The sequence below is a fragment of the Euprymna scolopes genome, chromosome 1 (genome assembly GCF_053919585.1).
Source record: "Euprymna scolopes isolate OS-2025 chromosome 1, ASM5391958v1, whole genome shotgun sequence".
Lineage (NCBI taxonomy): Eukaryota > Metazoa > Mollusca > Cephalopoda > Sepiida > Sepiolidae > Euprymna > Euprymna scolopes.
The window spans coordinates 2,042,050-2,066,017 of record NC_136482.1 but is presented as its reverse complement, the minus strand read 5'-3'; the positions used below and the strand labels follow the sequence as shown (position 1 = coordinate 2,066,017).

Genomic DNA, 23,968 nt, shown 5'->3' with positions numbered 1-23,968 from the left:
TTATCCTTGTGGAAAGGCAAATAAATAGGGATTCTTTGCTTAAGATTTCTAGAAATTTAGATTCGGCAAGAGGAAATATTATATATATATATATATATATATATATATATATATATATATATATATATATATATATATATATATTCTTCTGGGGAAGAAAGAAACTACTAGAGTAGAAAGATCTTTTACATCTGCGTTGGGGTGACGATTTAGCTGCCTGTCGGGTTTGTCGAGGGTGTCTACGTCGTGAGGGCACAAGTGTCTGCTGTTCGTCAGAGCATTCACCATTAAAATACTTGTAGAAAAGGCAGAGGGATGCAACATTTCGTCGATGGGACAGAGGCTGAAGCTTAGATGCTAGTTCAGGGCCTATCAGATTGGCGACTCTTTTTTTAACCTCGTCTAGGAGCGAGAGACTAGTAGTAGACGCATCAGCCCAGATGTGACAACAATGCTCCATATATGGGCGAATGGTGGCCTTATAGAGATACAGGATACTTTCAGGTGTCAGTAGTTTTCTAGCACGGTAGAGAGGGCCCACCTTCTTCGCAGCTGCCCTGGCAATGTTTTTAATGTAATTGTTCTAACTCATGTTTCCTGTGAACGTTAGGCCAAGCAGTTTGAAGCAGTTTGAAAGATTACTCTCAGACAGGGAGTCACTGGCCATTGCTATTGGTGGCAGAGAAGTTTTCTTGTAATTATTGAAGGAAACAAGTTTAGTCTTGGCAGCATTGAATGTGACCATCCATTTCTGTCCCAATTCCACTACAGATTGGAGGTCATTCTCTAGTGTTTCTGCCATTTCTTTAGATATGTGTTCATTTGTTTTTCTGTCATGCCTGTTATAGAGTGTAGTTTCATCAGCATATATACCCATCTCACAGGCATACCCTGTCGAAAGCCTTAGATATATATGTAGAGCTACCTTTCTGACCTCCCCCGCTTTGTCCAGTGACTGGTATATACGTTCAGAGATTACAGTTAGGATTTCTGCTGTGGAACGGGCTTGTCTGAATCCATATTATTTGTCAGTCAAAAGTTTAGCATCTGTAAGGTCACGGACTAGAGTTTGGTTAATTATGGTCTCAAATATTTTGGCGAAAAGTGGGAGGAGGCTAATGGGGCGATAATTTGATGGGTCAGTTCTTTCCCCAGAATTCTTGAATACTGGTACCACAGAAGCAGTTTTCCAACAGCCTGGAAAGCATGATTCATTAAGGCATTTGTTGTAGAGTTTGGAGAGGACTGGAGCTACTTCGGCGGCGCATTTTTTAATAGCACAGCTGGGATGAGATCAGTTCCATATGCTTTTGAAGTGCCAGGGTTTCTTATGATAGCATGCACCTGAGCAGGGGTGATTTTAGATCGTCTAGTGTGGTGTCTGTCTGCAAAGGAGTCAGGCAGGGAGGTGGCAGGGTCCAGTGTGGAGTTGGAGGCAAACCGGGTGGTAAGCATATTAGCCTTGTCGATTGCTAAGCAAACAACCTCGTGATTGTTGGTTAGTGGGGGAATTGTTGATTGCCCATTATTTACTATACTGTTGTAGATTTTCCAGAAGTCACGAGTTCCTAATTTTTGTGCTTCGATGCGTTTTTAGTGGTTTCGTAAATTCTCTCTTAGCAGTCGCTATTTCTTTCTTAATGTTACTTCTAGCTTCTATGTACTTCTGTCTGTTTGAACTGGACTTATGTCCGTTTAATCTGCGGTATGCATGCTGCATTTGAGCAATGGCAGTTGTGCAGGTAGAAGTAAACCATTGATGAGAGTGGGGCTTGCTATAAAATTTCCGCATAGGAACATGTGCTTCAATTGCTGTTTTGAACCATTCACTGGTCTCATTTGCGCACTGTTCAGCAGGAAGAGAAAATATATTTCCCCACGGGCCATCTCTGATAAGATCTCTGATGGCTTCCCAGTCATCCTTCTATAATATCTCGTTGTTTTAAGCATTGGTTCTTCAGTTTTGGGTCTAGAGTTTAGGGCGATTTCGACTATTATCACCGCATGATCAGTATTCCCGAGTGCGCTGTCAGCATTTGTTATACAATCCTCGGGAACATATGTCAGAAACAGATCTAGAAGTGATGCGTGTTGTTCTTGTTGGTCAGGGAAACGGGTTGGAAACGTAACCATTTGTGATAGGGAGTGAGATATAGAGAAGCTATGTGTTGAGCTGCCCGCTGCATCTGAGTGAGTAGAGAATCCAAGCCAGTTTTTTTGGTGAACATTAAAGTCACCAAATGCATGTGCTTGTGCGCTAGTGTCGAGGGAGAGTGCTGTGTCTCTGCTGTTAGAGACTTTGTTTATTATGATGCAGTCCTGGGTCGAGGGAGAGCGGTAGAGAAAATAAAAGTAGCTTATGTTATGTTGTATGTTAAAGTCGTTAGAGGGGATAGAGGAGTGTAGGTTAGTCTTGCTTAGTGCCAAGATATCCGGGGTATTTGTTAGGAGAAATGCTTCAACATCAGCTAAATTAGTTCTAAGCCCACGGATATTAGTGAATGCAAGTCTCAAGGGAAGAGGCAAGTTGGATTTGTTTGTCCCTAGACCTGGTTTAAGCTTATTTTTTTTATTGTCCTACCATCATGTTTTTAAAGAGTTTCAGTTAGGTAAGGGGGCTGAACAAGAAGTTATTCAGGGTATCAGATATGCAACACAAGTAGACCATTAGCTGACCTTTCTTCAACTAGGACTGTGGCCTCAGGAACGCTCATCGGGGATGCGTGCAGGGTCCCTTTCCATGCGTTACATGGCACTACAAACATCCCGATATTATACAACTGTTGATGGAGCAACTGCTTTAAGCGCTACCAAAGAGTTAGGGCACCTGTACTACCAGTCGGAAACAGCAGCCAGGAACTGTCAATCCGGTACCCTCAGCCCATCAGAAGAAGGTCACCCCAATCTAATTGCACAGGCATGTGTGGTACTCAAGCACTCCCAAGTGCCCAGTTATGAGGGGTGGGATGTGTTGGGAGTGGGGAAAAGGCATTCATTGCCCTAGACAAGAAACAAGATCTCCCACTGTTTTGTCGATTCACTGTGATAGTGTCTCTGCGCCTGACTAATAGGCAAAGAAGGAGTATGGAAGCCGGGCGATAGACATAGCCAATCTACTCCTTAAGCAATTTAGGTTTGCAGACCGGTAATTTGTTTGAGTCACCAGCTCTAGGAAGGTTGTCATCCAAGACGGGAGAGGCCTCTCTTCCCTTTGGTTTAGTTTCATATATATATATATATATATATATATATATATATATATATATATATATACATATATATATATATATATATATATATATATATATATGATACGGAATAGTAAAGATTAGAATATAAAAATAAAAGGTTTATTAAGATAATACTTGAAAAGATCCATTTAACATTTAAATTATTCACATAACAAATGGGATGAAGATAAATTTATTATTATTTTTATTGGTTAAAGTTTTTTCCTAAAAAATAGCACGAGAAGAAAAAATCAACAAACATATCATAAAATGTAAATAAAAAGTCATACGAAACTGAGGCTAATTGATATAAAAATAATTGGACATATAAATAGAAACTAATATTTGAACGTGTGGATTAGGATTTGGGGAATAAATTAATAAAATAATAAATCTGAAAGGATAAATTATAAGAATTACAAAAAAGCATTAAAAGATTAAATTAATATAAAAATAGGAAATTGTTGAAGTATCATATAAAAATAAGAAATACGAAAATATGGAGCACATATTCAACTTGAAGGCAATCAAAAAATGTACAAAAAATAAAATAAAGTGGATGAGTACGAGGTGAGATCCCTGAAAATAAGGATTATGCATATATCTATGTGTGCATAACAAATGTGTCTGAAGAGTAGCTATTTTTGGAATGTTTTTAAATGATATATTTAAATTTGTCCAAATAATTATGAAACAATTGTAAAAAATAAGGAAATGCACCATATGTTCCTATCTTATATTTTGTTGTCTTGCAGCAATCCTGGGTAGGTGTGCATCGGGTTTGGTGTAGGAGAGCCGCTCATAGTATCATGTCTAAGCAGTTGAAGAACTGTTGTGATGTTAGTATTTTAATAATTGACGAGGAAGAACACAATAACAGTTTAATAAATATGTATTAATGAAAATACATGAAAAAATGAAATATCTCTGCTCAACTGCATACTTTCCGCGTGTCATTCTTACTTTGTTAACCGGTCCCCGTTACCCAGAATTGACGTCATAGACGGAAGTGACGTCATGTAATAGTTTATTATTCCAGGCATTGGGAGTGCGTTCCCAACATTAACTAATGAAAATATACCTGTTTAAATATAGAAGTATATCTAATATAAATATTCATTGTAATATTTACGTTAAGGCCGATCATATTTTAATAAACTGAAATAACGTAAACAAATTCCATAAATTGAAAATTAGTTTCACATCTGTATAAAAACCCAAGTACACATATTCTATACATAACCATTAGACAATAAATATTGACTATTTCTAAAGAATAACTTTTTAAATGTATTAGATCAGATATTTTTAGTGTTGATTAAAACAATATGAATACTTGATATTAATATGTTAATAAAGCATGCTAGCTGTGTCATAAAAAAACAAATATGGCGTAAATATCATAAAGTACGATGTAACTACTTTTTCGATTCATGTAATTGTGCCCAAAATTGTTTTCTCTTTTCTTTTTAAATTTAATGAGTTCTTATTTTGCTGATGAGTCAGGGCGGAAAATATTCAAAACTTGGCAGAATGATTATATAATTGCTTCTGCGCTACAAAACAGGTGTTATCAAAAATTGAACATTTTAACATGCTGAAAAAAATAAACGGTAACCAACATGTTATTTAATTGGAATTTAAAATCAGATTTATCAACGGCTTTATAAGCATAAATGATACCGGAGAATTTGAAAAAAATAAACATCTAATATATTCAAAGGCGTTAAAATTAAATTGTGAGCACAGAGGAACTCAAATTACATTTCTGGATTTAGATATAAAAATTGTGGATAGAATTTTTATCTATAAAATGTTTGATAAAATAAACTCCTTCCCCTTTAAAATAGTGCGTATGCCACATAAAAATATCAAATGGACTATGTATATATTTTATGGGTGCATTATGTCCGAATTTATAAGAATAGCTCGCGCTGCTTTGAAAGTAAAAGATTTTATACGCCAGTCTTTAACTTAGTAATAAGAATGTTAAACAAGTTGCCAATAAAAATAGAATATTTAAACTCTTGAATAAAGCATTGGTTTGTTATTCTGACGCTTTTAAACCATATAAAAGTAATCAAAGGAGATTAATAGAGGAAATACCAAACTACTTTAGTGATGTGTAAAAAAATCTATAAATATATAAAAAGTTTCCAAAATTATAAATATATATTTATAATTTTGGAAACTTTTTATATATTTTTAATAAACTAATAAATATAAAGAGATGATTAGCAAATAAGAATGTAAATATATAAATAAAATATTAATAACAAAGGGGTGATAAATATGTATAGTGGATTTGTCTGAATTATATAAATGTAGTAGTTTTGTAAAATAAAAATATTTCTTTTCGGAAACAAGGACGAATGACGCAGGTAAGAATTGAAAAAATAATAACATGGATAGGTTAGTCTAATTAATCTGAAGCAAAAAAAATTGGATCCATTATCAGAAACATTTGTTGTTCTTTTATCAAGGGGAGTTGGTATTTGATTAACACCGCTGGAGAGCCATAATTTAATAAAATGTTTTGTTTTTTAAATCCTCGAAACAGTGTTTTATGGTAAACAACTGATGATCCCTGAAAACGTAGGACTATTGTTAGTTCAAGAAAGCAGGTTCGTTCAGCGATTACAGAAAATTAAATGACTTACTGACAAAATAATTTTCCAATGAAGGACTAAAAATTTATTTTTTTATAAACATGTTTAACATTTTTTTTAAGATTAAAAAGCTTCCAAAACTCATTATATATATATATATATATATATATATATATATATATATATATATATATATATATATATATATATATATATACGAGCAAATAGTTAATAAAATATGTTAAAAAAACACTTTGAAATGAGTTAAAAACATATTTAATCTGAAAAGAAAACACTAGATAAATGGATAGTCCTTAATCCGCGGAGTTTTGAAGAAATACTTTCCTTCTCATCAGAGTGTAGGAATTATCAAAATGCTGGATTGGATTTTGCATGCAGAAGTATTTGATGAAACAACAGGTATGTCAACGATCTTACTTGAAAACAAAAAAGTGAAGCAGAGGGAATATAGTGAAGAAAAAAGTTGATTACACATGAATGGATAGTCTGATGGAAAATAAAAAAAATCCAGTGATGGTAAAATCCAAATGTAAATCTTCAAGAAAGTTAAAAGAATTTCCATTTGTACAAGTAAAATCCCAGGAAATCCCATATTTGGAAGAAGATGGTCCATAATAATCCAAAGTCAGAAATCCATGGAATAATTCACAAAAATGTGTACAAGGAATAAAGAAAAGATTCCAATAATATTAATAAAAGAAAAATAAGATATGCTTTTCACTCCGAGACATAAATATAAATAAGAAAGATCAGGAAAGAGAAAGAGGGAAGATATATATATATATATATATATATATATATATATATATATATATATATATATATATATATATATATATATATATATATATATATATATATATATATATATATATCCGGTGCTCAATGTGGTTTGGGAGATGATCTTCAAAAGCACGTCTAAATTGGACTAAATATTTTTCCCTTCATCAGACAGTCACGTTTTTTTAACACCTGATCGTGAGACGAATAATAAAGCATGTAAATAACACATTTAATGTATTCGAATAGATTTCTAGTGTAAGAATTTTAATCGTTTAATTAATATCCCCGTTGTAAAAACAAACGCTTACCTTAATAACACTGTCGTATATATCAACAGCGCGAATCCATTTACAAAGTCCTTCACACGCCGAGGAGACGTTTTTGATAATGCTTGGATCAAAATCTTTATTTGTGATGTATTTTTCACGAACTTTTTTAATAATATTACTTGGAATATTATCTTTATCGTATTCTTTCAAGGAATCTAGAAACTTCATATCTCCCAACATCTGAAAATAAAATAATGAAAATAAAATAACACGACGACGACGACGACGACGACGTCGATGATGATGATGATGATGATGATGATGATGATGATGATGATGATAATAATAATAATAATAATAACATTAATAATAATAATAATAATAATAACATTAATAATAATAATAATAATAAGAAGAAGAAGAAGAAGAAGAAGAAGAAGAAGAAGAAGAAGAAGAAGAATAATAGTTGACAAGAAGGAAAAGTTTTGCCAAATTGTAGTTTTGCCGTGCCAGCAGACCACAGGCTGAAAATCAAGGAGAATGAGAAGCAAATACATAGAACTGGCCAGAGAGCTCAAAGGAATCTGGAGAATGAAGAAAGTAAAATAACATAACTAATAGAAAGGAGCGCATGGAACAATACCAAAAACTTGAAAAAAAGAATGGGAGTGATTGGAATCAGAATGATGACTTAGAAAATAATACGAATTTCAATAATGAAAACTGTAGAAATATTAAGGAAACCCCTTGAATGTGGAAACTAACACAACACATAAACTACACACAAACTGGACACAGAAACGGCTACAGATGCAAAACACAAAGTAACATCACATAAAATTGTGAAAACTGAAACTGTATGAATGGAAAAAATTGCGCCTATTTGTGTGTGTGTGTGTGTGTGTGTGTGTGTGTGTGTGTGTGTGTGTGTGTGTGTGTGTGTGTGTGACCATAAACAGGCAGCACACTAAATAATGAAGGTAAAGGAAGAGGGAAAGATCGAGGAGAGAAAGCACTAGTCAGACCTCCGCTGTAAATGTGCAAGGAAGACTAGGACCTTGGGGAGGCTTATTGCCATCTAAATTTCAGTAAAGACGAATGGTCGTAGCCAACGAGAAATCAGTTATGAGTGGCTGCTGCGATAACGCAAAATATTTGCAAAGGTTATCGAAAGAGGTCGAGAGTACTGGAAATCTGGGGAGACTTGTTGTCATTTAGACTCCCGAGAACACCACAATTTGTTCTCAATCTTTGATGAAGACTTGTGCGAATACTCTTAGTGAGTTAATAGTAATAATAATAATAATAATAATAATAATAATAATAATAATAATAATAACCCTCTCTTTTCCTCTCCCCTTTTCTTTTCCTCGCCTTTCCCAAAAGGAAACTGGTGTATACACGACTGGCACTGCACGAATATTCGAAGAGTCAAGGTGGATAGAAAAACTGAGGAATGAAAGCACTAACCACTGGATTAGTACGAAGAGGAACTTGGAAAGGCTTGTTGCCATCCAAATTCTAGGGAAGTGCAATGAGCGTTGCCAGTGAAAAATCAATGGTAATCAGCTGTTACAATAAAGTAAATTCCTTTGCGAATAATAATAATAATAATAATAATAATAATAATAATTGTTGTTGTTGTTGTTACTACTACTACTACTAGTAGTAGTAGTAGTAGTACTACTACTACTACTAATAATAATAATAATAATAATAATAATAATTATTATTAGTAGTAGTAGTAGTAGTAGTACTACTACTACTACTACTACTACTAATAATAATAATAATAATAATAATAATTGTTGTTGTTGTTGTTGTTGTTACTACTACTACTACTAGTAGTAGTAGTAGTAGTACTACTACTACTACTACTAATAATAATAATAATAATAACTAGCGGGACCTGTGGAAATTCCACAGCAGCTTTTTTCATATGTAATATATTGTTACTGAGCATTCTGTGGACGTTCTGTTCAGCATGAAGGAAGGCACAATAATATTATTCTAGCCCTTTTATTAAAACTGTATCGCTCCCCTTACTAAAATAATAAAGTTGATATATTTAAACTTATCATATGGCACACCTTACTAAAATAATTACTTTGATATATTGTCTAGGAAGATTATTTCATTACAAACACACCACTCAATCAACTCACATTTCATCAATTTCCATAATTCTTGGATATGTTACTAATTTCGACAATAATTTTTCATAAGTTAAACACACTTTATATAGCTCCCACCTTTACTAAAATAATAACTTTGATATATTGTCTGGGCTGATTATTTCATTACAAAACACGAATCAATTAATTCACATTTCATCATTTTTCATAATTCTTGGGTATGTTACTTATTTCGACAATCATTTTTGATCATTTTAACCGACATTATCGCTCTTCCCCTTACTAAAATAATAACGTTTATATATAGTCTGGTCTGATTATTTCATTGCAAACACACTAATGCATTAAATCACATATTATAAGTTTTCATATGTCTTGGATATGTTACTAATTTTGAAAATCATTTTTCATTATTTAAACCATCCTTATCGCCATATCTTACTAACATAATAACTTTGATATATTGCCTGGACTGATTATTTTATTATAAACACACCAATCAATAAACTCACATTTCATCATTTTTCGTAATTCTTGGATATGTTACTCTTTTCGACCATAATTTTCTTGTAATTAAAACAACCCCTATCGCTCTCTCATACTAAAATAATAACTTTGATATATTGTCTGGGCTGATTATTTCATTGCAAACACACTAATGCATTAAATCACGTATCATTTTTCATAATTCTCGGATATGTTAATAATTTCGACTATCATTTTCATAATTAAAACCATCCTCATCGCCCTCTCTTACTAACATAATAACTTTTATATATTCCTGGGCTGATTATTTTATTATAAATACACCAATTAATTAACTCACATTTATCATTTTTCGTAATTCTTGGAAATGTCACTAATTTTTACAATAATTTTTCATAATTTAAGCACACTTTATCGCCCTCTCTTACTAAAATAACAACTTTGATATATTTCTGAGCTGATCATTTCATTACAAACACACCAAGTAATTAACAAACATTTAATCATTTTTCATAATTCTTGAATATGTTACTTATTTTGATAATAATTTTTCAAAAGTTTAACACATCTTACAGCCTCACCTTACTAAAATAATAAGTTTGATATATTGCCTGGACTGATTATTTCATTAAAAAACACCAATCAATTAACAAACATTTAATCATTTTTCATATATCTTGGATATGTTACTTATTTCGATAATAATTTTTCAAAAGTTTGACACACCTTACAGCTTCGCCTTACTAAAATAATAACTTTGATATATTGCCTGAGCTGATTATTTCATTACAAACACACCAATCAATTAACTCACATTTCATCAATTTTCATAATTCTTGGATATGTTACTAATTTCGACAATCATGTTTTATGAACCCACATTATGCCCCCTCCTACTAATATAAGAACTTTTATATATTGTCTGGGCTTATTATTTCATTACAAACACGCCAATCAAGTAACACACATTTCATCATTTTTCATACTTCTTGGATATGTTACTAATTTCGACAATAATTTTCATAACTTGGATTCTCGGACAAAGTGGAATTTTTATGAGAACCTTACGTATAGAAATAACTCAATATGTTTATAAATGTTTTCTTCTGTTCACGCATACGTAATGAGATAAAAAAAAATGTTGAGGACAGTTGAAGTTAGTATGCAAACATGGCGGTTTACTGCTCAACTCACTTAAGAGTCGTTGCGACCCGGCACAGCGTGTTATTATTTTACCTAAACCTCTTCATTATTTTATACTAGCTTGAAGCTGATATATTAATTTATGCAGCTTGCATATGTATTATTATAGAATCAATCCTCTATTGAACATTATATATCAAGAAGACTAATTTGCTTGGTGGACTAATTGGTAAAAAACATAAAAAAATAAAAAACAATAATAATGCTGTCATCAAATTCCGTCTGTCTTTGTTTCCACGATCATGTCAGCTTATATTTGGGCTTGACAATGAATGCCCTGGAAAAGTCACTTCTTATTCATGTTTAGTTTTAAAATATACAAATGAAGAAATGATTTTCGGCGATTTTAAATGTTTCTCCTCTTTTATCGTAAATTGAACTCATTAATAAGAAAAAACAATGAAAGAAATCCAGGCTTGAACACGAGATCATTTGATCTGTAGTCAAATGCTCTACCACTGAGCTATGTCTGCAGATGACAACAGTCCAGATTTTTATAAGAAGAAATTATTTACTGAGATTTTATTATCTCCCTTTGCTGGTGTGACGTAAAATTGTGCACTGTATTTTTTTTTTATCTATAAGAACAAAAGACTATTTTTAGGATTGGATTTTTTCGATTTTGGATACTTATCGGATGAATTTCTGGATAAAATATATCTTATATATATATATATATATATATATATATATATATATATATATATATATATATATATATATATATATTGAAAAGAACACTGCCAGATATATGAATTATCTTTGCATGAAATTTGCAAAATAACCTATAGGTTTCGGAACTTATAAGGAAGAAACACACACACACAAATTACTTTTATATAATTGTAGAGATCTGTGTATATTTTTCCAATCGGCATTACTAGGCGTTTCCCGACAGTAAAAGAAAGAAATAATTTGTTCTTCAGAAACGCAAATAAATGTTAGTGACTTTAATTTCGTAATCAAATAATTTTATGAAATCGGAATTGTTTAAATATTGATGCTAATCAATTAATAGTAAAGAATAAAATAAAAATTCGAAATTAATTTTAATGTGGAAATACCTGAAATGTTCTTAGATAGGTATTTATCGTAATGTCTTCGATAACCAATAATCGAAAATATCAGAAGAACGGGCGATTATGATTAAAGTAAACGCCTTATACAGCATAACAAGTGCATCTGAGAAGTTTTATTACCGCACAAGCAGAAATGCCCAGCATATATAATCAACAGGCGGTTCTTTGATATGACATTGGCACGTTCGAAATGAATGTTTCTGTTTAAAGCATAAGTGAAGCATGATATTTTTCTTTTGAATTTTAAACTTTAAACCAAGCTATTAGATATAAAAATAATTTCATAAAATCAACAGAATGATCTCCAGAGTGCAATGTAGATTGCAATATATTTTGAACTAAATCACTGCGGGGAAGTATGTGAAGCTTCTTCTCGGTGCACAGCAATGGGTCCCCAAACAGAGCAGGCAATCGATTTGATTGAAAAGTGGGCGATGTCACAAATTTCGATGACAATAAGATATGAAAGTGTGTAGCATTCGTTGAGCGCCAATCCTGAGCACCTCGGGTCTCGCTGCTAGTATATATGCAAACACTTAGCGGTTTATTAGAGGACCCACTAGTTGTTTCTACCTGACATGGACTTCTGTTATTGTACATAACGGAATAAATCTGTCCGATATCTGTGTATTCTTTTCCAATCGACGATACAACAATTATAGATAAACGAACTAAGAAGATGAAAAAAACCTAAAAACAAGATAATCAAAAGATGAAATGTTAAAAAAAGGGAACTTACTTTTTTAGCAGCGCTCCAATAATCTTCAACATTTTTACCATTTTGGTCAATCTTTTTTTCAGGTTTGATCCCCTTTTTTTTTCAAGAAAATAAAAAATGAGACAAACATTTTATTTTTACGGAAAACAAACAAAAATGACGAATGTGATTTTGCTTTAATAGAAAATTTCATTAAAAAGAAGCTTAATAATATTTCCCTTCATCAGACAGTCACGTTTTTTTAACACCTGATCGTGAGACGAATAATAAAGCATGTAAATAATACATTTAATGTATTCGAATAGATTAATAATTATTACGAACAAATACGTTTTGATTGCTATGTGTCTTCGGCTCAGGGATTATGAAAATACTGTTTGATAGACATTATCTTTGAGAGAAATCCACAAATAATTTTTTTTTGGGGGGGGGAGGGTTATAACTCGGTTAAGTTTAGGTTTAACGTCGCAGGAAAAACAAACAAACAAAAAAAATAAAAATTAGCCTCGCCATTTTTTTTCTTTTTAGTGCTAATGAACTGCATTTATTCGTGGTTCTTAAAAAAAAAGTATCTCATTATTTTCCAAAGTTTTTTTTTTTCGCACACACATGTGCTTTTTAAATGTCTCTGTCCCCACCACGGGACGCTAGCGCTTTTTAGCCCTCATCTTCCCCGGCACGCAACTTACTTCTTTTATCGACCACGTGGTGTACAAGCTCTCGTACACTTGCTAATTTGCAAACGTGTATTAAGGGCTGCTACTAATATTTTTCATAGTCAGCTATCCTTCGGCTGCTGCTGTTGATATTTTGATACGCGTCAATACTCCCTCTGTTACAAAGGCCCATTCAGATTTTATTTTTATGAAAATGTTTCCAGACAAGCCATGAAGACACTTGAAACCATCAATACTTCTCCCTTGGACAGAAACATCGCTCATGAAATTTGAGAGGTAAAGGACAGTATAAGGGGAGGAGAGTAACGAGGCTGTCAGAAGTAAACTCATTTTCAACTTTCTACTCTCCTTTACCTCTCACTGATGAGGCGATCATCAAAGTGCCCCAAGTGATAACACTAAGATTGTTAGACATTCATGATTACAACGTAGTAGACAAGTCAGTACCAATAGATTGTAGTTTATCTCTACCAAATATGGTTGGATGGCAGAAAAGATTTGTGAATTTTATTAACGATTTTATGGATGCCATTTTTAGCCATCGCTTTGCATTAAAAATAATACAAAAAAAATGGTTTTCTTAATATTGATCGAAATTGAACCAAATCTTTTTTCTTTCACCCACAACTTATCTATTGAGCACTTTCTTCGTTCTCGCTTTATATATATATTTATATTTATTTAATTTTTAAATTTCACACAAATATACTTTTTGTGCCTTGGGGTGTTCTTAGGTGTTGTCTTGAAATATACCCCATTAGTATCGAAAATTTCGATTAAATAGAGAGCAGTTCAATTTCGATCAAAGTTAACACTTTCATACAGCCTAATATTACAAGTGCATTTGAGAAGTTTTGTCACCACACAAGCAGAAAGGCGTGACGTATAAATCAACAGCAGGTTCGTTGATAAGACAGGGATGTTTGAAATAAAATAATAAATGTTTGTTTAGATCCCAATTGAATTATTATACTTCACTTTTGTGTCTTAAACTAATTCAAGTCATTATATAAAAATAATTTCATAAAATCAACAATAGATTCTCTACAATATATTGTAGACTAAGTCACTGCGGGGAGGCATGTGAACTTCTCCCTTCTGCACCGCGGTTGTATCCCGAATAGAGCGGGTAGCAATTGATTTGATTGACGAATGGGCGATTTTACTGATTTCGATGACAACAAAATTATTGGAAGTGTAGAACATTCGTTGATTTTTATTAAATCCCGAGTAACGTTAGGTTTTCCTGCTAATATATAGATAATTTGACGAAAATGTATCTTTTAATATGTAAGCAACTCCTTTCATTCGTAAAATACACCAATTACGCAAAACAGTGTACTTATAATAATCAAAAATATTAATTTCTAAAATATTCATTGAAATCTGTTTTCTTCCAGATGTTTACGAATATGTCGAGCAGCCATTAAAAGCCATCATCTTGAACATAATATTTGACAAGTGAATGCAATTATGGCGGACGAGTGACGGATGAAGCCAGCTGTGGCCTCATCCGAAGTCTTCCGGAGATCTTCTACTACCAAGAGATCATTAAAGATGACGACTACAAGTTCTCCAAGAATAACTCTACTTTGCCCCACCCTACGAGCTATACGAACATTACCTTGATTACATAATACAGTTCCATACATACCACACCCTGCAGTAATTGAATCTGCATTCATTAGTCTTATCATGTTATGAACTACACATTTGTAAACTCAAATTAAAAGAAATCAACGGCAAATTTAAAAATAAAAAAATAATTTAAAATAAATATTAATAATAATGTAGATAGTATTTCTAGACGTGTACACATAATCGGAATTAAACTTTTATAAATCTTTATGCGAATAGCAAATAAAAATTTAAAAAAATCATATATAATTCTACCTTCATAATGCAAACTGCTTCCATGACGAGTTTTACTCCGTGCGGTGGATTTGTCATTGCTTTCACGATTGTAATATCGTTCTGTTTCAACGTGTTGAGAGCCGTGATTGCGTTATTCAAGGCCGGCATTGCGGAGGCCAATTTCTCTTCACACTCATCCTAGACAAGGAAAAACAAAATAAAATAAGATAATGCCTACATCCTACCTGAAGCAATGGTTAGATATGAAATCAGTTTAACGTGAGAGCAAAACTAGCTACCCTGGAAGGACACACGGTGAAATAGTATTTAAGATAGCCTTGAAAGATCCAACTATATTTTCCAGTCTTATCAATCAATACAACATTACTCCTTACGGAATCAAAAATAGAGTTTGTAGCAATTCAGAGACGAATGTGAATGACCACTACGTAGCAGGACGCGTCTTATCTATCCTGGTACACAACACCACATGTGAAAGGTTTTGGTCACGCACCAAATGTGAAAGGTCTGGCCAATGTTACTTCGCTGGGTGTTACGTCAATCTTCAATAGAGGTTGGGTGTTCTCTTCAACCAAGCGTTGATATACCGTCCGTTCTGTAGCGCCGGTTGCTCGTTGAAAATTTAACAGCTCAAAGATGTCGTCACGCAGGCGACAAGAGACAAAAATCAGCTTAATAAAAAAAACCAAAAAACTTCGGAGTTTTTTTTGTTTTGTTTTGTTTTTTTTTACACTAATTATTAAAGTCCAAAAACAAATTAGTTACAATCAACATAATATTTACAAATTCGTTTTACAATATTTTTATAAATTCATTTCAGCAGTCTATTACTCGAAATCTCTGTTTTTCCCTCAATTGAAGTATGGCGACGGGTAACTAGCAGGGGGAAATGGGGAACTTACCTTGGCTATTCAAAACTCAAAAACTTCAACCGGACTGACTTCAAACGTTTTTTCTTGCTTATGCAGCGGCTTTTATAGTAAGGGATGGTGTGGCGTCGAGAGACGCTGGTTCATCTCCAGCAAGTCATCTGGCTTCAACCCACAACGGAGCTTTCTCTTGTTGGTTAGTTGTTAGTCCCTGCATATTAATTAGGGATCTTCCCCAAAAGAATTGTGTAATGCATATTTTCATACGACTACGAGGTCAATACCTTGACCTCTAGACCATATCCGGTCTTAGACGAAGACAAAATATAACTTGTTTTGTTTTTGCAATTTCCTAAACATGCGATCAGGAAGTTATTGCATCATCATTAAATTTTCACTTTTATTCATATTAGATATATTAAAATCCGTCATATCATCTGCTGTTGTCCGGAAGAGCTTACATAACAAAAGCTTCAATTCGGTGCCAATTTCACCCTTTAATGACGCCATTCCTGCCCCCCCCCCTCAAGAGGTTGGATCACACGGACTTTTTTGTCATTTTATTTTATTTTTTGCTTACAAAATTTTGCTTTCTGTTTCACTTCTGGCTGATGGCACCCAAGTCTCGTTTTTCTTCTTGTTATTTAACCGTATTTTACGACTGAGAAACGCCTCCCCCCGCTAGTAAATAAAGAGAAATATAAAAAGTTAAAAAATGCCAATAAGTTCAGGTCGAGATTTGGGTCGTGTTAAAAGATGGATTTCGATGTATTCGTCCCCAAGCGTCAAAAGAGATAGATTCGCAATGTAGTAGATCAGTTAATTTGATGTATACATATCAGTATGCATATGCAGTGAGTAAAAAATCGTTCCGAAGTAGTTGGTAATACAACGTTCAGGTAATTGTACATATGATCCATGTGAGGGGGTGGTTTTCCGTAGATTTACTATATCAGGGCATTCGCACAGAACTTGCGGCCTTAGATAGGGATTATCTTCTTATACAAGACCAAGGGTAAGAAAGACAACACCGAGTTTAAATACATTTCGGTTTGAAATAGAAAATTTCAGGGTGAGAAGTAATTCCTTGCACATTTCTGCATAATGCTAATGTTTCTCCTCTTCTGATGAGAAGCATTTAGCTTTGAAATGCCATGGCCTAAATGGTTTTCCCATTTCCCTTTTACTTATTGTAACCACTCTCATCCTTATTAACCTGATAATATAATAACGTTCTAATGTAACTTAAATTATATCTCCCTATCTTATATATATATATATATATGTGTGTGTGTATGTGTGTGTGTGTGTGTGTGTGTGTGTGTGTGTGTGTGTGTGTGTGTGTGTGTGTATGTGTGTGTGTGTGTGTGGTATTCTTTTAGGGTGTTCTGTTACCTAATTGGCGTAATGTTTGTCCATTTTACTCTCCGTCTGAACCTCGATTTACCTTTATCGACTTGGCCTCCATTGCTGCTTCGTTTGCCACGGCTTCATCATGTTCGACCACTTTCTTTACAGCTTCCACCTCTCGGGTTTCAAGTTCGATTATTTGAATCAATTTCTCTGTTTCTTTACTCGTTTCCATTAGTCGAGGTTGCAGAGCAAACAAATCCTGCTGCATTATATTAATCTGAAAAAAAAAAAAAAAAAAAGCAGATAATAGCACGTAATCAACGTACATTTATATAAAGTCTCTATTATGTCTTAAACAACTTGCGACTATTTATGGCATTTAAATTGCAACATTTTGTAAAACACCCTTTCGATTTAATTACAAACCGTGTGTAATGATGTATATTTTTTTTTTGAATTTCTTTTCCAAAACTGTAAATTGACGCGTTTAATTACTTTCGTGTGTTCTAAGTAAGAACGTTTACTTGATCAAGACGACGAAATTCATTCACGTCTTTGAATATTTCCATAAAAAGGTCGTTTATTTATACTTTTGCCTCTACATAAACCCACTATTCCGCAATGTGTTCTACAGTGGTGTTTATTTTAAACTTTATATACCATAACCCTAATCCGATGCATGTTTGGTTAAGAAACACAAAAATATTTTTTTCATACTTTCGCCTCCACATAAACTTAGAATACCGCAATTCATTCCATGGTGGCGTTTATTCTTAATTCCCTACAACACAACCCTAGCTAGATCCATCAATAAAAAAAATCTAATCGGTCAAAATAGACAATAATATTGACAATATTAACTTCAATATGTAAGAAATAGATTTCGCTTGAATAAATAAGAAATCAATTTTGTTGAAATACCTGTGATTTTGAAAATTCAATTTTTTCCAATCCGACAACATAGCGGTTTTTTAGAGTAAGAATCTCCATTCTTTTCTTGTTCAAAAGACTTTTGAATGTTCGGATAAGCTCCAGGAAGCAAGTTGGCGTCACGTAATTCGTTCGTCTCAAAGCCTCCAAATATCTGCCAATAAAAATTAAATTTTTTATATGGATACAAAATATCTACGAATAAGAAATGACATTTTTTATACATTCGAATTGCTCTTCAGGAACACTTGTGTATCAAATAGATCGCTGCAAATAAAAAACGCAGCATCTGCTATATTTCTTGTGTTGCTGTTAACTTTTGTAATGCCCTGATATAGTAAATCTACGGAAAAAACATGTGGTGCAATCAACACACACGCATATGCATCGTATTATTAGACTCCCGGGCATCGGCAAGTCACTTAAGCGATTATTATTATTATTATTATTATTATTATTATTATTATTATTATTATTATTATTATTATTATAAGTAGTAGTAGTAGTAGTAGTAGTAGTATTGTTGGTGTTGTTCTCTTCTTCTTCTTCCTCCTCTTCCTCTTCTTCTTCTTCTTCTTCTTGTATAGAAATGTACATGTTACGAAATAGTAAATATTCAGAGAAATATCTCGATAACCAAAAGGAATGTTAGAAAGCAAAATGATTAGTTGGGGTCGTAATGAAATTTAATATCATAAATAATAAACCAGGTTGAAAGATGAATAAAACTTGTTTGAATAACAATGAGTTGAACAGACAACGGAATATATGCACATTAGTCAGAGAGTGGTCGCGTTAGAGAGCGGAAGTATGCAAACATACATGAACGTATACCTCATGTATGAACACATTCGGCTATATAACATATATATAATGCTTAAAAATAAATAAAATACAAACTTAGCCTAATCTCGTTATAAATTTATTTCAACCCCAAAACGGGCCTTTTCAAACTAGATGGGACAGTCAAATTACCATCTGACTTATACAATGCGGAAAATTACATCAATTATTTGTATTTATTAGAAAAAAAAAGAGCAAGAAAATAAAAAGATAAAAAAGGAGGGAACGAGTGAAAATAATCTCGAAAAAACTGAATAAGAAATATACAAATAAAACAAGAAGAATGGAAGGAGAAGAGGGATTCAAGTTAACTAAAGAGGAGGCAGCGGAGAGGATTGCTTGACTTGTGAAATTAATCAGATCTTTAATTAGGCAGGTTAAAATGAAGTTAATTAATTATAAAAATAATTAATTTCCGAATTACTGCATCATTTGAATTTGAGTAAAGAGTAAATAACAGCTTGTTAAAATCAGTGAAAACGAAGGGAAAAAAACAAAAAACATCAATTGAAATGAATGGCTCTCGTCTTCAGGAGGCCTCAAGTTTTGACAGGCTTCTTGGCTTGACCATTACTCCTGATCTGAAATGGAACACGTACATCAAATCTGTTGCTAAGGCCGCTGGAAAAATGGTGGGATCTTTCTATCGATCCGGTAGATATCTCACTGCTGATGCTATTCTCTATCTATATAAGAGCCAGGTACGTCCAAGGATAGAATACTGTTGCCACATCTGGGCAGGAGCTGCTAGAAAGGACTTGGCCTGCCTTGATAGAGTTCAAAATAGACTTCGTAGCCTCGTAGGCGATGTCCTTTTCTCTTCCTTGCAACCTCTATCTCACAGAAGAGATGTTGCGAGTTTGTCTCTGATGTATCGTTATTTTCATGGAAAGTGTTCGACTGAGCTTCAATCTATGGTCCCCCCTCGCCAAACTTTTACAAGAAACACTCGTCTAGCTGTAAACACTATCAATAATTCCCCCCACTCTTTATCTGTGCCTAATCCTAAACGTAGATTCCATGAACAAAGCTTCTTTCTTAGAACTGCACGCCTGTGGAATTGTCTTCCGTTTTCCTGCTTTCCGGCTGACTACAATATGGTTGTCTTCAAGTCTAACGTAAATAAGTTCTTGATGAACCGTTCCATATAAGTTATCAAATTTACCGAATTTTCATTACTAATGATTACTATATTGTCCAATTTCTACTGTACACTCTTTAACCCTTATCCTTGAGTGGCCTCTTGGCCTTGATAATGTGGTGATGCCTATGTAAAAAAAAAAGGTCACCAAGTATTAAGTATTGAAATAAACAATAACAGAGTTGTTAGAAGCAAAACAAAGTCATTTAGATTTTAATAAAAATGAAAATAACAAAAAGTGTCAGTTTTTTTGCCAAAAGCAAAATAATTCGAAGAAGACGTACGGAGTTATCAGAAGCAAAACAAAATTATTTCAGATTTTAATGGAATGAAAACAACACAAAAGTGTCGCTGGTCAACCTGATCACGCCATAAAGTGTAAAGTTTGACAAGACCTTGAGAGCGGTCAAGGAAATTGAAACCCAGATCATTAATTACGGCACTAGCTAATGGCTGCTCTAGAATAACTAATAATATACGAGTCCGAAGTGGGGGGGGGGGGGCGTTTCCCCTTGTCCTCCCCCGTGATCTAGGCGTTAGACCATTGGTCGACAGTCCTAATTTACTAACCAACAAGAAAGCACATCTGCCAAAAACCGGGTCCATAAAAATGAGGACACCAAATTGAGAAATCGAGTTGGTTCATTTTCCGTTGACCGAGAACCAAGTCCCTCGTTGACAACTCTGCCGCCGTCGTACCTGCCATTTTTAACTATCACGGACTTTTCACCAGTCAACCATATTCCCCCTGTATATCCGGTATTCGACTTTATTTTAACCAAGTTTTTTTACACATATCATTGTAACACTAATGTGTTTTAATAAATCTTGTTATTGTTGTCGAACGGCTGTTTTCCACTTTTATTTTAGAATTGTTAAGTTCGTTTGGTAACCCTAACATTGAACATTCTTTTGGTCGAATTACCTCAGGCCTTCTTTTGTGAAACTATTCTGACACAAAGTGAGGCATGAAGAAAGGTTTGAACGGCCAAAACCAACTACTCCAGTATCGTGACAGAACGAGGATCACACAAGGTTATCATTCGCCCATGTATGGAGTATGGTTATCACATTTTAATTGGTGCATCTACTACTAATCTCTCATTCCTGGACAAGGTTCAAAAGAGAGTCGCCAACCTAATAAGTCCCGAAATGTCAGCTAAACTTCAACTTCTGTCCCATCGACGAAATGTTGCATCCCTCTGCCTGTTTTACAAGTATTTTAATGGTAGATGCTCCGACGAACTACAAGCCCTTGTGCCCCCTTCGACGTAAATACCTCCAACAAACCTGACAAGCGGTAAATTCGCACCCCTACACAGTAGACAATCGCAGATGTAAGAAAGCCTTCTACCCAAATAGTTTCTTCCCTAGAACTGCTAAACTTTGGAACTCCCTTCCCGGTTCCTACTTCCCCAACTGTACTGACATGCAGAAGTTCAAGTGTAATGTTAACAGACATATTGCTGCTCAACTCCCTACATAGTATCCTACAATTTATGTCCCAGATAGTAGCCCCTTACATCAAAGCGGCTTTGTTTGGAGTGAAAATGTAATAAAAATAATCTTCTAACAACTGGCGGTAGCGGGTCAGACTTGGGATGTCCAAAGCCCTTTTAAGATATTATCTCTTTCTCGTTGTACATTCTTTTTTACCATGTACACACATATATAGTAAGTTATGAAATATATTTATGGTAATTAAGCTACACAGAGGCTTTCGCGTTTCATCTCCGTAGATAATCCTAAGGCATGGAATTAGTGCTATCACGTTGTGTTTAGTTAAGCGTGCCAACGAATCAGATTCATTATTAATCCCTGTGAATATGTGATATGGGTCAAATAGCAACATAGTTAATCAATGATATCTAACCAATCGCTTGTAATAGTCATCGATATCACATAAACAACAATCATGTACTATTGGCATTACAGTATTACATAAGTTGGAAAAGGGTTGATCTGCCGTAAAACAAAGTGACAATGCAAAACAATAATTTACATGTTTTGTGTGTTTATTTAGTGCTTTTGCAGGAGGTTTGACATAAGCTCAGCTAGATTTTGAAAGTCCTGGGAGCTAGGTGAAGTGAGCTCTGATCTACAAAAGATATCTGAGCAGCCCTGCCGGTATTTTTCGGTAGTGGCGCCTCACGCAATTAACAATTAAGCGACCTCTTTTTGGAAAGGTGGTAAAAACTGGGAGGGTTGATCTTCAAGGATTGAAGCGAACCATACCTCAACCCGACAGAAAGAAAGCTTTTGGGGACATTTTAGCCAGAATCAAAATGTAGTATCTGATTTAATACTACACTTTATTTTTTTGTCCTCAGTCAGTGGATCAGAAATCCTTCTAAACTGAGGCAATTTTGATATCTGTTCTAATGTAGCGCGTTCCTTTAGGGAAGCTGCATTTTCTCCGCATTTAAAAACCAACCTGAGTCTAAATCTGCCTTCAATGGGGAAAAATAAATAAGGAAAAAAATCCACTTGAAATACGGGTTTCTAGTGTTTGCCGGAGTTGGCGAGGTGTTCTCTGATTCTCTTGATCATCTACAGCATCGTGTCATCAGATATATACTACATATTCCCCGCAGAGATCATGTTCTCTCTGGAATATATTATCTGCTTGGATTAGATCTGCTGCCTACTCACCAAAATGTAACAGTTGCTTCTCTTGCCTACAGATTATTTCATGGTTCTTGCTCCATCGCAATGTTTAAATACCGCCCTGTGCTGAACAGACCAAACCTGCGACATTAGACCTTCTGCATAATCACATTTGTGTTTGCTCAGAAATGAACCGGCGATATCCTTCTGCATTGTGTTCTACAGTCCTGAACACGCTGCGTCGGAATTGTGTGACTGAACATGGACCACTGTCACATTTTCGGAGTTCTGCATTGTCAACCTATCGTGATGTTCCTAAGTTTTATACAGTCCCTAATAAGCTTAGTAGTCTCTGTCTATTGCTAATCTTTTTTTATGATGATGGCTTAATAAAAGGGGAAACGGACTGATTATCAGGGACGTATCCCCGATTAGTGCGAACAATATTTACTCAAGCTGTGCCAATTCAACACTAAATAATCGAAATGGCGAAACATTAAGCGATAAAGTAATTTAGAAACACTTTGCTTTTTACTTACCTTGTCGATAAAGCTCGAACACTTTGATGAAAATGCTTACACATGGACACGCATTCTTGTCGAACTTCGTGTGACATTTCGACGTCATCGAGTAAAGTGTTCGCTACAAGATGGAGAGCATCGTCTGGCCATGGCTTCAGCGAAGGAAAGAAAGCAAAATAAAGTCAACAAAGTCGACCAAAGTTCTTAGTAGCACTTAACGAAGCAGAACAAACTCATAATCGTAAGAACAAGTAAGCCTTGCTTCTCAACCTTTTCCCGACAGCATTGCCAGAGACTTGTGTGACAAACGGCCATAGTCTACTTGAAAATGTATATTACCTCGTATCAATGATTCATATCACCATATACCTCTGATCCCAGAAAGAAGCGTCATTATTCAAAACGACGAGATATTGTTAACAGGTTGATTGGAAATGCCTCAAAGACATCCGCAGTGATTTTTTTTCTCTAATTGCTGAAGTGTTCCAATAAATGGATGAAAGAGAACGTTGAAGTGATAACCTTAGGCAGAAATTCTACAGGGAGTCTGACACTCCAGAATGGTTCACTTTGATTTATGCAGCTGCTGTTGTGCAAAAGCAGCAAATACAAAAAATAT

At 34.2% G+C, this 23,968-nt stretch overlaps 1 protein-coding gene across 1 annotated transcript in view; it reads right to left on the bottom strand.

Annotated features, from left to right (window-relative positions):
* The window catches only part of LOC145244699 (dynein axonemal heavy chain 3-like), a 382,877-nt gene that overhangs the window by 102,131 nt on the left and 256,778 nt on the right, over nucleotides 1–23,968 (bottom strand). The window contains exons 51-56 of the mRNA XM_080107154.1: nucleotides 23,368–23,501; nucleotides 18,229–18,391; nucleotides 17,402–17,584; nucleotides 15,104–15,262; nucleotides 12,555–12,626; nucleotides 6,952–7,152 (exon numbers count right to left, since the gene is read on the bottom strand). Coding sequence (XP_079963280.1) covers nucleotides 6,952–7,152; nucleotides 12,555–12,626; nucleotides 15,104–15,262; nucleotides 17,402–17,584; nucleotides 18,229–18,391; nucleotides 23,368–23,501 — 912 coding nt within the window. The remainder of the gene's footprint in view (nucleotides 1–6,951; nucleotides 7,153–12,554; nucleotides 12,627–15,103; nucleotides 15,263–17,401; nucleotides 17,585–18,228; nucleotides 18,392–23,367; nucleotides 23,502–23,968) is intronic.